This window comes from Chamaea fasciata, unplaced genomic scaffold (genome assembly GCF_029207755.1).
Source record: "Chamaea fasciata isolate MVZ Bird 193981 ecotype frontalis unplaced genomic scaffold, bChaFas1.0.hap1 SCAF_4, whole genome shotgun sequence".
Lineage (NCBI taxonomy): Eukaryota > Metazoa > Chordata > Aves > Passeriformes > Sylviidae > Chamaea > Chamaea fasciata.
This window is the reverse complement of record NW_027094089.1, coordinates 31,292,243-31,307,553: the sequence shown is the minus strand read 5'-3', so window position 1 is coordinate 31,307,553 and position 15,311 is coordinate 31,292,243. Positions and strand designations below refer to the sequence as shown.

At 35.5% G+C, this 15,311-nt stretch overlaps 1 protein-coding gene across 2 annotated transcripts in view; it reads right to left on the bottom strand.

Moving 5' to 3' along the window:
* The window catches only part of SREK1 (splicing regulatory glutamic acid and lysine rich protein 1), a 32,706-nt gene that overhangs the window by 9,711 nt on the left and 7,684 nt on the right, over positions 1–15,311 (bottom strand). The window contains exons 1-7 of one of the 2 annotated variants that reach the window (XM_066181230.1): positions 10,254–10,427; positions 9,851–9,966; positions 8,389–8,553; positions 7,216–7,394; positions 6,485–6,615; positions 4,928–5,042; positions 1,956–2,075 (exon numbers count right to left, since the gene is read on the bottom strand). In XM_066181230.1, coding sequence (XP_066037327.1) covers positions 1,956–2,075; positions 4,928–5,042; positions 6,485–6,615; positions 7,216–7,394; positions 8,389–8,553; positions 9,851–9,913 — 773 coding nt within the window. In that variant the 5' untranslated portion in view covers positions 9,914–9,966; positions 10,254–10,427. Of the gene's footprint in view, positions 1–1,955; positions 2,076–4,927; positions 5,043–6,484; positions 6,616–7,215; positions 7,395–8,388; positions 8,554–9,850; positions 9,967–10,253; positions 10,428–15,311 lie in introns of those variants that run through there. The other variant, XM_066181229.1, reaches the window with a different exon arrangement.

The window sequence follows — 15,311 nt, the reverse complement described above, 5'->3', positions numbered from 1 at the left end:
TATATAGCTAGGAAATACACAGCTATATACACAGCTAGGAAAAAACTGGAAACCAAACTGGAGAAGTAGAGGCCAAAACCAAATCAAACCACTATCTTCCCAGTGATGCCGCTATGTTTGGAGAAAATGTCTTTTCACCTCACAGTTATGTAATTATACATACAAAAATTTTCCATATTTAGTCAGGAGTGAGACAAACTACAATCTGTAAACACACTCTTTACTAAAAACATATCCACATAAGATGGCCTTCAGAGTAATCACTGCCAAATGAATAATGACAGCTGACTTTATATTCTAGTTTTCTCTCACAGAGATATCCTTGAACCGCGTGGAGTCCAACAACACTTAATACATAGAAATAAAAAGAAATCATAGACACAAAGTCACCAGATTCCCATAGAAGGCAAATGTAACATCAAAACTCAATCAAGACAAGTCAATCATCTGTAAAGTCATTATGAATTTGAGAATTACTGAAAAATGCTAATACAGTAAAAACAGAAGAAAGGAAAACAGCTTCTTTGGGGCAGGAAATACGATACAAGTTCATAAAAAAAGCAGCAAGGAAAATTCCATCTGATGTTGAAGTTATCATGTCAAACAAATTAGCTAACAACTTTGGTTGGAAGATTATATTTTTTGTATCAGACTATTTGAAAATGCAAGACTCCATCTTTCATGTCTAGTACAGAGACATATATTGAAAGGACAATTGTTCAGAGAAAGAAACCAGGGAAAGAGGTAGAGGAGAAATTGATGAACAGGCCTTACTGTGTCAAGAAGAACTAGACTGACAGAAGTTATCTGGTATTAGTATCTATTCTAGATTTTTATAGATTCTAAGATACACCTTCACACGTGAAAGGTCCTAAGCACTGAAACTTCCCTCAAATTGAAGTGTTTGGCTGTATCTTCTCAACTGCACATAAACAGCAGACTGTTGTGTGCTCTATGACCTGACAACCTTGATTCCCATCAGTTTCTGACAAGTGCTTCGTTAGGAGTCTCAGAAATGGAATGTAACATCATAAAGATGAAACAGCGCACAGTCCCCACAACACCAGCCTTACAGCCTCCCAAGGAATGTCTTCTAGTTAATTTATCACAGAGATTTCACTGGACTTTCCTCTGCCAGTGAGCCGATGTCTCAAGAAGCTCCAGGAAATAGAAACAGAATCAAAAGAATCCACCAAAAAAATCCAGCTAGCTAAGCAGCCTAGTTTTGTTTCCACACAGATCCAGAGATCTGCAGCTCTCTTTCCCACAAAACTTATCTCATAGAACAAGAGGCAGCTGCACAACCTAAGTACATGTCTCCCTTTAAATAAATCAGGGGAATTACAGAAATGAAACTAAGAACATACCAAGGCTTCTACACATGAAGCTATTTTAGCTAACAAACTAGATAAAATACACACATATTACATCCTGAAATACACATATGCCATAAAACACATGCATTTGTTCCTGCTGTCTAACATATGATAAAGATAAAGATGAAAATAAAAGGTCATGCACAAGAACTTTATACATGTTCTCACAATACAGGACCGACATCAGTTTGAATTCAATCTTCTCAACAGATACACATCAAACAAGCATTATCCATTTTTGGGGGGGTTCACAAAGTACACAAAATATTCTTAACTACTGGCTGTAGTCTGACAAAATTACTCTTTTCAGTCACCCTGTGCGTTAGTACAAATGTAGATGAGACTATCAAGTGTCTCAGCGTGATCATTTAACCCCTGGAAGCACTTTACAGGCTACAAGAAAAATAATTAACTCTATCCTAGCCAAGACCACTATACTTAGTATTAAGATTTATTTTCTGTCCTTTTGTCCCACAGATGAGACTCCACCAGTTATGGTCACCTAAAAGGTTTGTTAATTTTTTTTTCAAAATCTGTATATTGTGAGCAAACAGTACCATTTTGTGGAACAGAACTCACCGAGAACGAGAGCGACTTCTCGATTTCCTTCTTTCTGTAGATCTAGACCGTTTTTTCAGGGGACTTCTGGATCTGCGTCTGTCCTTGTGTCTTGAGAGAGATCTGTTGCCAGATCTACTTCTAAATGAAGAATGCCAGAAGAATAGTATTTTAATACTGAAACTTCATGCAAATGAAGTCAACCAACAAAACAACAGTATACATGAGTTGTGTCATCACATATTACGTAACACCTTAATAACATACTGTCTGCAAATGCTTTTGCAAATATGGATACTTTATGCTTCACCAGGTGGACATGCTCTACTTTGAAACCATTTAAGTTATACCAGTGTTTCATAGTAATCTCCATGAGCCTGGAAAATATAAGTTAATATAATTTACAACACTTGTCCTTAGAAAATGACGCAGCATAAAATCTGACAATTCCTAGCAGATTATAAAAATAATCAGTTACATTTTATTTCCTTTCCAGGCCTGGTCACTTACTGAAGTCTTAGTCATCAAAGAAAGATTACTTCAGCTGCAACAATCTCATTTTGCTCTGTTCTCCATCCTTATAATTCAAAATTCATAAAAAACTCCGATGATCTGCTGTGCAGCTTTTAGTCAAGCTACCTTTCCAGCTAAACGGATCTATTAGCATGGATTTCAGTTGCAATTAAAGTGCAGATACTCTGATTAAAAAAATGTCTTACGCAGATTGATGAAGAAAACAGCACTTATAATTTTTTTTTTTTTTTTCAAAAATGCTCCCGGATTTTTGGAAGACCCTTTTCCCCGAGCAAGCAAAACCAAAAAGTTGAATTTGCACATCAAATTTCAAAAAAACACATCATTGGATACTTTGCTTCACGAGGTACCAAGTTTAACTGACTATACACAGATCACGTATCTTACTCAATAAAACCTGGAAAACTGTGGCGTACAAAAAGTAACAGCTGCATCTACCTTCCACAGCTCAAGACACACAGTGTAAAGATGCCCTCGGATTTTAACTTTTATATTTTTCATACATTTGTAATCCTGCAATTCTTTAGTGTATAGCTCCATATAGAGTGTTAGCTACTGTTCTCCCATTTTGCTCAGACAAAACAATTCCTCTCTAGACCTGGGAATCAGGGACACCTTACCTTCTCAGGCCCTGAGAAATATAGACAAAAGTGAGATGGGGGGAGAGCAAAACTTGAGGTAAATTACTTCAATACTGGAAGCTGTAATTGGAAGATTAACCCCCAAAATGCAAAGGGATCAAACTTATCAAAGTGTGAAAACCCGTGGCCCATCATCCATTTTGGGTGTAGCCTCTAGAAGAGCTTTGTATGCCCTAAATGCACCTGAAAGTCCTTCAATAAATAGAACTGCTTTTTATTCCCTTAATTTTGTCTGGCCTCTGTTTTTACATAGTCCCAAATGACATCGGTAATAACATACCAAGAGGAGGGAACGCCATTTTTTACCTACAGATTTGTTCTCCTTATCAGCAGAGAAATACTAATCAACTGCAAGGCAAATTAATTATAACTGAATCAAAACACAACCTTCAATAAATTTTATGTCACAGAGATCACAATGATGTTATGTAAAACAGGGAAACAGTAAGGAGAGAATATTTATATGGATGAGGCTACCTCAACAGGTCAGACTGGTTTTTTAGCATGTTCTCAAAACTGACAATAGCAATATTAAACAATTTAACAAAATATAATAAAATACAGTAATTAATATTTGCTTAAAGAACAGGTTTTCCACATTTAAAAAAAGAAAAGCTTATCTTCTATAATTCCACTTGGTTTGTGCCAATACAAGATAATACTGAAATTACTGCACTGTTACAAAAAAACAGCTTGTTTTTCAGTTGTGCCTTGAGTTAGGGACATGGCAGAGAAACAAGCAATAAAGAAGTGACCAAATCCTTCTTGCATTAAAAAGGTACCTAACATTTTGAAGTCATTAGAAAACACGTGCTGTGGGTTCCTGCTACTGCAAAATTGAAGACTGCACTTGTATCATATTTATTTGGTAGTATAATTGATAACTCCCTCTGACCAGATTTTCTGTATTTAAAAGTATCCTAGTAGCCTTGTTTAAAGACATGAATGAAAGGATGCATCAGAGCTGTTGCCTTAATATGGACAACACTCACCTTTTAAAAGTGTAAGCAATCAAATAACATTCTAAATTTGGTTTTTTGGGGGTTTTTTGGGTTTTTTTTTATCCTTAATGTAGTCGAGGATATTTAGACTGATTCACCTAGGTTTTCAGAATGTAATCCTGACATTGAAAGGATCTGGACCATTTTGGGAAACCTCTATAATTCACACACAACAAGGCTGTTTCATTCTCGGGAAAAATCTCAGTGGTTGTACTTCAAGAACGATCTAATAATTTTATCTGTTTAAGAACTGAACAGATTTAGCAAAGCAAACAAAACCTGAAAAATGAGAAACTGCCCCTGAAGCCTTTCCCTTATGCATTTTAAAAACAGAGCTTCACATTTACAGGACAGTAAATAACAACACTGCATTTATTAACTCACTGTTTAGAAGTTGAGGACAATAGGAATTTTGTATCAAAAATCAGCCAGCCTATCTGCTCAGGGTATTATCAGTAAATTATATGCTCCATCCACAAAATGCAGGTTTCTCTTTAAAATACACGTCACAAAATGTTATTTGGCAACACAGCCTAATGTACAAAAACATAAAACATACAGAAAACCCATAGAACTTACTATTTTACATGGCACAGTAGTGCCTTCTAGTATGTTTTAACTGAAAGTAATCCTAAAAACATTTAGGATTTAGAGGAAAAGGGTATCTATTCATAGACAAAGTTCCTGCTTAAGATGATCTGCTGGGTGCAAGTTAGTAATCTTACAACACTTCTCTGTAACTAAAAAATATCAGTAACCAGCACCATGCAAAAAATCTCAATATGATCTTAGTCTGAAACAAAAAAAGCAAACATACCTGTGTTTTGAGTGTGATCTTTTCCTTCTAGATCGGGATTTTGAGCTAGACCTGGATTCTGAACGAGAATGGGAACGAGATCGACCGCCTTTTCTTTCACTGCTCTTTCCAGACTCTGAGAGGAAAAAACCACTTTGCAGTGTAAGCTCAGAACATTTAAAGATCCCAGTTAACAATCTGGCACAAGTGGAATGTACCACATATACTGCAAGGGGCCTACTCTCTGCACATCTTCCTTCTTTGCAAATATCCTTCAGAAACATCCAAGAAAGTCATTGCATATACTCGTTGAGTGCAGCCATCCTGCAGCAGTACACATAAACCAGATAATTATAAACAGCTAGCTCTACTACGAATGGGATTTATGTTGCTGCCACAATGCACAAGATCATAACACGTCCTCCTTTCGGTCTATTATTTAATATAATTACCTTCTTTTTTTTTAAATAACTTGAGAAGAACACAGTAAATTTAGAGGGCATAATTTTGAAAACAAGCATAAAATATAAATAAGTATTACTATCTGTATTTTTAGTTATTTCAAACACTGTACAAATACTGAAGTTTTATTTCTTTTTGTTTCATAGGAGGAAAGGATGAACAGAACAGGCTGAAAAGTCTGACTGAAGGCCAGAAAGCCAACAGAAACTTTAACAGTGAGCTCACCATGGTTCAGAGTCTAATTGTTACTCTACTGCTTAACAGGGATAAAGTGCTAGTTATTTCACTTCTAACCAAAAAGAAAACAGAAAATAATGCCCCCCCAAAAAACACTCAAGACTCCACACTATCTAACCAACACAAGACAATATCTGGGTTTGTTAGTAAGAATAATGGCAAAAAGTTACTGATGAAAAGAAGTGGGAAGTTTACTAAGCCGAGATATTTTTTATGCTGCGGTTTTGCTATCAGTTTAAGCCAGCATATATCACCACCGGAATGTCTGTCTAACCTCTCAACACACCACCACCTTCCTCCCTGAGTTGGCATCTCAGTGCTAATAGGGAACAGGGAAACAATCTGGATGGAAAGAAGTCCTTTACAACACATTAATATTTATCACAGATTCATTCTCTGATCCCATTTGCTTGGAGGATGCATAGAGCCTTGAGCCACCATGAAAAAGAAACCAAATTAACCCGCTGCAGATAAGGAAAGCATAATATTACTGCTTTCAGAACCATGCTAGCTCACTCTGATCATGAAACAATGGCATTAACAGGTGCTAAAGGACAACAAAAAATAAAAAGCATTTTCTTTTAAATGTTTTCATGTGATCTTAACTTAAAAAGCGCCATCATTACGTATTGATTTAGTATTAAATTTGCATGTTTGAAAACATTCAGTGAACGTGTATCTGAAAACAAGACATGATGAAATAAAAAGCCTCATTCCACTGCTTAGATTCATGAACAGAATTTTACTATTTTGGTTTTTTCCCCAACATGTATTGAATACCTCTGGATACCCTTCTCTTGTGTCTGAAAATGCTCTTAGAAATGTGTACCAAGGTAAATACAGAACGTGCCTGTTCAGTAATGAACACAATATACCTACCTGGCTCAATAGCAGCAGATATAAAAGACTGGGCTTCCCTTACTCTCTTCATCACTTCTTCTAGCTCCTTGGCAGCAGCTTGTGGTGTCATTTCAGGAGGCTTCACTATTGCATTATTGGAGTGATTTATCCTAAATTAAAGAAGAATAAAAACCTTTCATTCTTAAACATTTTAACAGGGCAAATTAAAAACAAGTAAGAAAGGAAAACATCTCAATTTCATGTAAAATTAAAAACTTAAAAGTTCAGCAAAACTACAGATTTGTGATACTTATCTGTTCTAAGTATCCAAAGCACCTTTCATTACTTTGAAATCTTACCACTTTTAAAGAAAGGTGGCACAGTATTACTGCCTTACAATATTTTTAGTAGAAGTCTAGGAAGTTATTTTTCAATTTCAGACCAAATCTCCACATTAACATCTACAAATTACACACACATCATATTGGAAACTTAATTAGTACTATGGACTTCAAGGATTTTTTCGCTATTATAGCTTATACTACCTCAAGATTAATATATATGTATTGTACTCAATGCTATATGTATCCTACTGAGACAAATTTATGCCAAACTGTGAAACTGGAATTGATAAAAGTGTTTTGGTTTGTTAACAACAGATCTGCATACCAAAAAAAGTTAGTTGCACCATTTTGCTATACGTAAGTCAAATATGCGTACAAGGATACAAAGAAATCTCTCATTCAACAATTATATCCTTTATTTCTTACTTCAGTGGCCGATCCCCAAACATAACTCCATTAAAGGCAAGAGCTCGAGGTACAGAATTTTGGTCTGCAAATTCCACAAAAGCAAAGCGTGTTGGTTGTGTCTCATCACCTGCCATTCGCACAAATTTGACTTCTCCAACTTGCTTAAAGAATTCAAGCAGCTGATCTGCTGTTGTAGTCTGGAAAGAGTTGAAGAGCTCAGCTGAAGTAAATTATACAATGAAAACCACTTATCTAATATACTGGGTAGTCTAAGAGCTACAGATTTTTGGAATGATATCTCAGCACTATTACAAAGGTGACATGAATTTGGGAATGTTACATTTTAAGACTTAAAGACACGCATTTTTTCTGCCATTGATCCAAAGAACATTCTTCAATTTTAAATAGTGCAGCCACAAGCCCTTAGATCTTCACCAAGTTAGAAAAAATAAATTTACATGGGACTTCGCATTTCTCAGGCACCTAATCTGAAATAACTGATAAGAAATTTCCTTATACCTGTTTCCAAGCTAATTGTGACTTTTGATCAACTGAAACAAAAAAATCCAAACAACATTAAAGGACTTAGATTTACGTGGCTTTCTACTAGCTTCCAGTTTGTTGTATTTATCCCAATCAATAGTACTTTAACACTCAGCAGCTGTTTCAGCAATCAAAACCCCCCAAATGTAATACTTACTTTGCTATCAATCAAAAGCAAGTATTTTTCAATTAATCCAATCACCTCCAAAAAAACCAAGCTACTGACTGAAAGGTATTTACGCTAATTTTGCAACTTCCAGTAGGACAGACACATGATTCCATCTTACTGTACCTCAGCAACTGCACTGTGCTGTGGGGGATAGCTACCGCGATCTCATGACCTCTGAGGATAGCTCATCTAACACAACCGAACTGTACTTGTAATCAACACACACAAGTAGAAGTAGGTTTCTTTAACTGACCTACAGTGGATTCTCTGGTATTCTGACAACGCCTGGTCTAATCTGACTGGCACACGAACATTCAAAACGCAAAACATCATGAAGAAGCAAAAAAAATTTAGGGGGTTTGGTTTAAATTCAAGTTGTCATTAGCTAATGAAAATTCTCTTTAACATGTAATATTAGAATTCATAGGTAACATTTTCACACCTTCTGTTAGTATTTCCACAACACAAAATAAAGCTACCTGGGAATTCAAGTTTCCAACATAGACTGTTCTCCTGATTTCATCAATTTTGGATGGATCCACATTCCCCATAATTGGTGGTTGTGGTATTTCTCCCAGTGCCGTAATGTTTGGATCCAGTGCTGCTGCTGGTATAGCCCCTAAAGTACCAAGTGAAACACCAAGCTGGAAAACACAAGCACAGAATACACTCTGTAGCCAAGCACTGGTGAAAGATATTCCACTTCTTAATACTTGTTTGCCTGGATGCATTTATGCAAAAACAGATCTAATGAATATAAGCAATAACTTGAACTTTAAGGTCACAGCACAGCAGGTTTTTTTGAAGAAAAATCTACCCAGAAAGAAGCTTCCGAAGTTAAGTTATTACGTGGGTTATCAGTTAACATCTTATCAAAGAGATCTGGACAGGGATATATATTAATCACAGAACATATAGGCTTTAATGCTTAACAGTCAATTTAATCAAGTGAGATTCTTTCAAACACTGCTAGTATTCTCGTTTTTCTGAAACAAGTATTTCGACTACATGAGGAACGGCTGAGATCTTGCCCAGCCGGAAAGAAGGGAATTTCCAATATTCCAGGGTCATCAAAGGGACACATAAAGCATCTTCTGGACAAATGAGTCACCCAAGACAAGATTAATTACATCTGAAATGCAAATATTCTAAGTTCTTCCAGTCATACCTAGAGAATGAGAAAAATACAGCTCTCATGTTTGGAACTGAAAATGGAAAACTCTCCTGCAAAGTGTTCTAAGTTGTCACTTAAAAATCACTATGAAAATTCCCAGTTTGAATCTTTTCTACCCAGAAAGCAACTGCCTTTTCAAGAAATAAATTTTCTAAGAAGTGTGGAGAATTCTTAACAAGCCATGAGTACCTTTTATTTATGTAACAAAGGAAAAAACTACTTTATTTTAACCTTAAATTTTCCTTCAATAAACCACAGCAACTCGCTGATATCAAGAAAGGCTTACAAAGGCAAAAGGGAATAGAGCAAAAAGAGCAGAACCAAGCTCCTCAACTTTTCATAGTGAAAACACTGTGAGACAGTCTAAGAGTCAAAAATCTTCCCATAGAGATATCTAGTGAAAGTCTCTAGTGCAACTTTTAATATTCTGAAGAATTGGTGTCAATGTCACTTAGGTTTCAATGAATTTTTTGTCAGTGGGTAACTACCACTGGACCAACTTAATGGCTCTACAGGGCAGGATAGCAGTTAAAAAAGAACAAGGACCAAAATCACTATTTACCCAGTATTTTGGAAAACAGTAATCTGAAAGAAAAACCCTGGAAAGATAGCACATGGACATCTTCTGATCAATCCTCAAAAGAGTCATCACAGCTAAACCCTCACTGCAACATCCATGGACCAGATAGTCCTTGTTCCCTGTACACAGAAAAGGCTACAGAGAATTGAGGAAACTGGACACTATACAGACATTAAACTTTACTTACTGTAGTCAGGGGGGTTGGTGTAGGTATAGGAAGCAACCCTGCACCAGGCATCAGACTTGTCATAGTAGGAGCAGGTGCCAATAGAGAGAGGGCTTTGGCTTCATCTGGGATTTTACCTGAAGAAGCAAATGAAAGAATTACACAAAGTTGGAAAATTTGCCAGATGTTACTCTTTCTATGATTTTACAATTACCCTTGCATTTAAAAACGTAATAAATAACAATGAATCTATCTACCAGATCCTTACAAAGAAACAAATAACTTAAGTTTTTCCTTTTACCCTGCTCTATTAGGAAAAACAAAAGTGAGCAAAACTTCAAAGACTAGCAATCTCATTAATGGATTATTATTTTAAAAACTGAATAATGTATATAATTATTTAACACTTTGAGCTATGGGTCACCTGTACTGGAAACTTAACGTTCATGAACCAAACGATATCAAGCATGGACGCTTTCCCAGGGCGGTGTTTTCGCGGTGATCGAAAGTTGTTTTACACATGACAACCGTTCGTGTTGGCTGCATCACTAATAGCACACAGAACATCAGATACAGAAAAGAAGAACATTTTTTAAAGTTTAATCCCCAGAAATGGCAAATAACCAAATCAGTAAAAGAAAGAAAACCAAAAAAAAGAAAAAAAAAAAAAAAAAGGAAAAGAAAAAAAGTATGTGCTGACTGAAATTTGTGCTTTACTTTATTCCTCTGGTGCTACCTACTTAGAATGTAAAAATAAATAAAACATAAAATAATAAACTACTGAACTACTGTGACTGCACAGAATACATACTACAAGTGAAACTGAAGGTGGAGGAAGGAAGAGTAGAAAAGACAAAATTTGTGCTCACTCACATTCTAGTCACCTCAGTTTATCTGAACCTGGTAAGTTACCTCTAAATATACCCAGATTGAAGAAAATCATAACTGATCAGGCTAAGTAAGCTCTATTTTCCCAACACAGGTACTTCCTGCTATTTTAACCTGATTATAGTCCTCCTGTCATGCTAAAAGTTTCATAACTAATCTGAATTAAATGTAGGTTTCACTGAATGTTAACCATTATTAGACTACTAAATGAATCCCTCAAAAAACTCCAAAAATCGAAAGGTTTAATAGTTAAACAATTATGATTACAATTAAATATACATTTTAAATTTGAAACGCAAAGGGATTAAAACTGGCACAAACATTAAACACTAAATTAAAAAACTAGCGCAAGAAGTTCTAACTACACTAGGTATCTACAATCTCTTCAAAACTACCAGCATAACTGTATATATGTTAACCAACTGAGTCCTCTGGTATTACCCCATGGACCTTAATGAACCAAATGCTCTTATTTCAACATTGTTTCAATAGTCAAGTAACATATAAAGAGCTGTGCCAGTGGTTTCCTGCCTTGATTATAACTGCACATTTTAACTAAAAAACATCTAAATCCAAAATTTGAAGATTAATACGTATTCTTATCTAAAAGGAAAATTTGAGGTAGGTTTCGAAACACCATGCAGGTTTAGCAATACGAGTTCCAACTGACACCACAGAAAGCATACTACTTTAAAAAATTAGAAGAAACAAGTGCTGCAAACCTGCTCTACAGATCTGCAGGCAAGTCTGGGTTACAGCTGGATATGACTGAATGACAAAACAAATCTAAATGAAACTTAATTTATATGTAGCACGGGTGGAACAGAACACATAAAATAACAGTACCCTTTTTTCAATGCTTCCTATTTACATTTATTTATGTTAAATTTTGAGACACCTTGCTCCTTTAACATGTAAGAAACCATTTGATTTTGCTATCTAAGGGAGAAAAATGGGAAAATTATTACCACTTAGGAATTAACTGTGCAATGACTTTCTGGGCTTTTTTAAAAAACATGCATGAATTTAAGCCATCATCATCACAATGTACAGCACTCTTAACAGACCTCATTCTGAAGTCAGGCATGCAATGAGAGGTGTACCTGATTTGCCTGACTGCTCAAAAGTATCAGATACTTTGCACATCCTGCCTAATATGTAGGCCTACGAACAGGCTTTTGAATACACAATCCCAGCAGATGTGCATGCAAATTAGGCATAGAATTATGTACCAGTTCTTCTGAAAATTGAAGTTTTAAAGTTCTTTCAAATGACTAATGAACCAGAACTTATCCTCAACAGTGAACATCTTGCAATTAAACAGCTACTCATGCAGGTTTCTGTGGATCAAGAGACATGGCACAATTGGCAAAGGCAGAAATGGCTCTGATAGTGGTGTGCCTGCATGCTGACTGAGAGATCCTTGGTCAGTACTGTACATAAGTATATGCCTAATTTAAGTATGCACTTACATACAGCCAATTCAATATACACTTAATCAGGTAAACTTACAAAATGCTTAGGTGTTTAGCCCTTTTAAACAGGAGCTTAGTTAGGCACATATAACTAAGACAGACAATGACTCAAGTTCATAAAGTGACTTCAGTAGAAGCCTAAACTTTAAATATATGGATCACAGCACTGAAATAACTGAAATCATTAACTTGCTGAAACATTGTTCAAGAAATCCACTGAACATTTCAGGTAAGTTCACCACTGTAGCAGCTCACAGAATGAACAGCATGCATATGAATGTAAATTGTAAAGTTTGCAGCATTATTTCCAGAACACTTTGGTTTTTCAACAATGTAAAGTTCTATTTTAAATACAAAAATCAAGTTGGTCAGCTCCATACCACAAAGAAAGATTAATTTATTTTGTTCTCAAGAATGAGAAAGGGCCTATTTCTACAGACAGAACCCTGAAAATTTGCCTGTATATTCAAAATCTCTTCAGAATAACTTTTCCAGTTTTTAAAACCAGGTCAAGTTTTAAAAAATTCTCCAGAACACTGTTGTGGAGAAAAAAAAAAATATCTGTAGGATCTTGAATATCTACCTACATATTCTTTGAATAGTTTTGAAAAACAGATTAACATGTGAGTCCAAATAACGTCAGGAGTCAAAAGCTTTAAATTTTGCAGTTTTACCTCTGTGATTGCATTTGTAAAGGACATAGAAGCTTCCTAAATACATCAAAACAAGCAGGTTATGGCGCAACAGTTTAGGACAATTTAGTTTAAGAATAATACTTTCATTTTTAGGAGATGGTATTTAAAATCTGAGTAAGAATGAGGTGAATATATTTATTTTCTAATGAGGGAAGCAGTCAAAATAAATACACCATATCTATACCACATCCTTAGACAGATTTCTTAGAACCTCTTCTGCTTAGGAAATTACATGTTCTATGATCATTTATTTATTGATTCTTCCCTTTGCAAAAGAATCTGGAAGCAAAGGTACATAGTTCCAGCACTGCCTAAAGGTACAGCTGTGATAGCTACCTTTTTGTGCCATTAGTCTAAAGAGCTCTAGACAACCTAGTCCATACTAGAACCCATTCTGCTGAAGGCTAAACAGAATCATGTGCATCAAAAAGTACTAATCACAGTATTTTTATTCCTCAAGAGTTTGAAAGAAATTAATTTCCAGCTCTTCGTAGTGAACCTATAGAGTTAAGCCTCACACACAAAAGTCTTCTGCAAGGAGTTTCCTTGTTTTTAAAAAACTGAAGAGTTCACAATCTACTTTAAACATTAAAAAGGTCATTATTTTCCTGCTATTTTACATCAATGGAACCTGTGTGCTTAGAAATAAAATAATTTCTGCGAGATCCAACTCATGAATCTCAGTGGATTTAGCAGAAGAGATTAAAGAGATTACAGCTACTGGCAATTACAACTCTCACAGCCAAATCCAACAAAGATCACAAATCAAAGCTTTTCCCAGCTCCAGTGCAGAGTCTGGTGAAAGGAGTGAAACCAAGAGATGCCAGTGCAGCTGGCTGGGAAGAGCAATGCCTAAGAACTAGACACTCCACTTTGTCCACCACCATTTCTGTCTCAAGGCTTCTGTCTCACAAGAAGCAAGAACATGCTTTGGGGATAAGAACCATCTCAATCACTCCAGCATGAACTGCCACAGCTTCTGAGGCTCCATGATGACTGGAAAAACACCTTTTTTCTGACTTTAGCGGTTTTTTTAAACCTCCTCCTGAAATAATCACCACTAGAGCATGTCAAAGTGCAACACACACACACACACACAGAGAACTGATTCAATCTTCCCACAAGAAACAGTGTTAAAAGACAATGTGTCTCACATAACACACTCCAACCAGAACTTCAGGCTGCATTTGTACTTATGAGTGGTAAATAGTTTTTTCCTGAAAGTCACAAAAAAAAAGGCTGAAACCTTACTACCACTGACCTCAGTGGAGCAAGGTTTCATCAGAAGTAAACAAATATTTAATGACATTCAATATTCATAAAAGTTCAATTTCAGAAAGAATAATTTTAAATATAAATAGTAAGCCTTCTTTTAAACAGCTGATGGAAAACAAAGTAACACACTCTGCTGAGGGAAAGTGGCAGAGAAATATTATTACTTTACTTTCTAAAGTTGCTTTTTCCAGAAGTAGGGTTTTAACTATCATTTTCCATGATAAACTCTTAAAGCACAACATATGGAAGAATATATCTTGAATTTGATAATTTTTTTTCCCTATTCCTGTCTTCTGACAAAATGCACTCATCTGTTGAATTTAGATACTTTAATGAATTCCAAATCAAATTTATCCTTAATTCAGAGCATTAAAAACTAATCATACTCTAAATTCTTGTATACCATCCACCATTCATAAGCAGCTTCAAGTCAACTTCAAAATCAAACACTGTGAACCCTTTACAAACATCATTTTACAGAACTGAAGTACCAGTTCACAAGTACAAGGGAAAGAGATTTAACAGAACAAAACAAAAAAGGGACAAAATAAAATAAAAATAAAAGAAACAAAGGAAAGAAAGCAAAATAAAATAAAAACAGAGACAGGGCGTCCATCTTCAGCAGGTCAGACTTCGATCTCATTTCCCCCATGAAGGTTTCACTTGGCGGCAGGTTTAGTGGCATGGCAAACAATGCCTAACTCAGGCAAGTGTAACAGGTCTGCCTTGGCCAGTCTAGTCATCTAATAATGCACAAATATCACACAGAGAAAACATACAAAACCAAATTAATAGTCAAGATCCATCTACCAGATAATGTGGACATAAAATTTAGAAAGGTTAGGGTGGCATCTTTGTTTAGCTTTCAACCTTTGCATTTTCAAAGTATATTTAAAGAAAAACCTACCAATACACACACTCAAAAAGTCATATTTTCAAAGCTTAATAATCTTACTTCATTTACAATTACATTTTTGTTAAATTGTTCATTGAATGTCACATATTTTACACTGATTTCATTCTGTAATGATTCTTCATTGATTTACCACTGTTTAAATACACTCCAAATTTCAGATTTTTTTCAAACCAGATTTTCAGATTTCCATTCTACCTCTCCTCTATATTTAACTTCACACAATGAGTATTTTA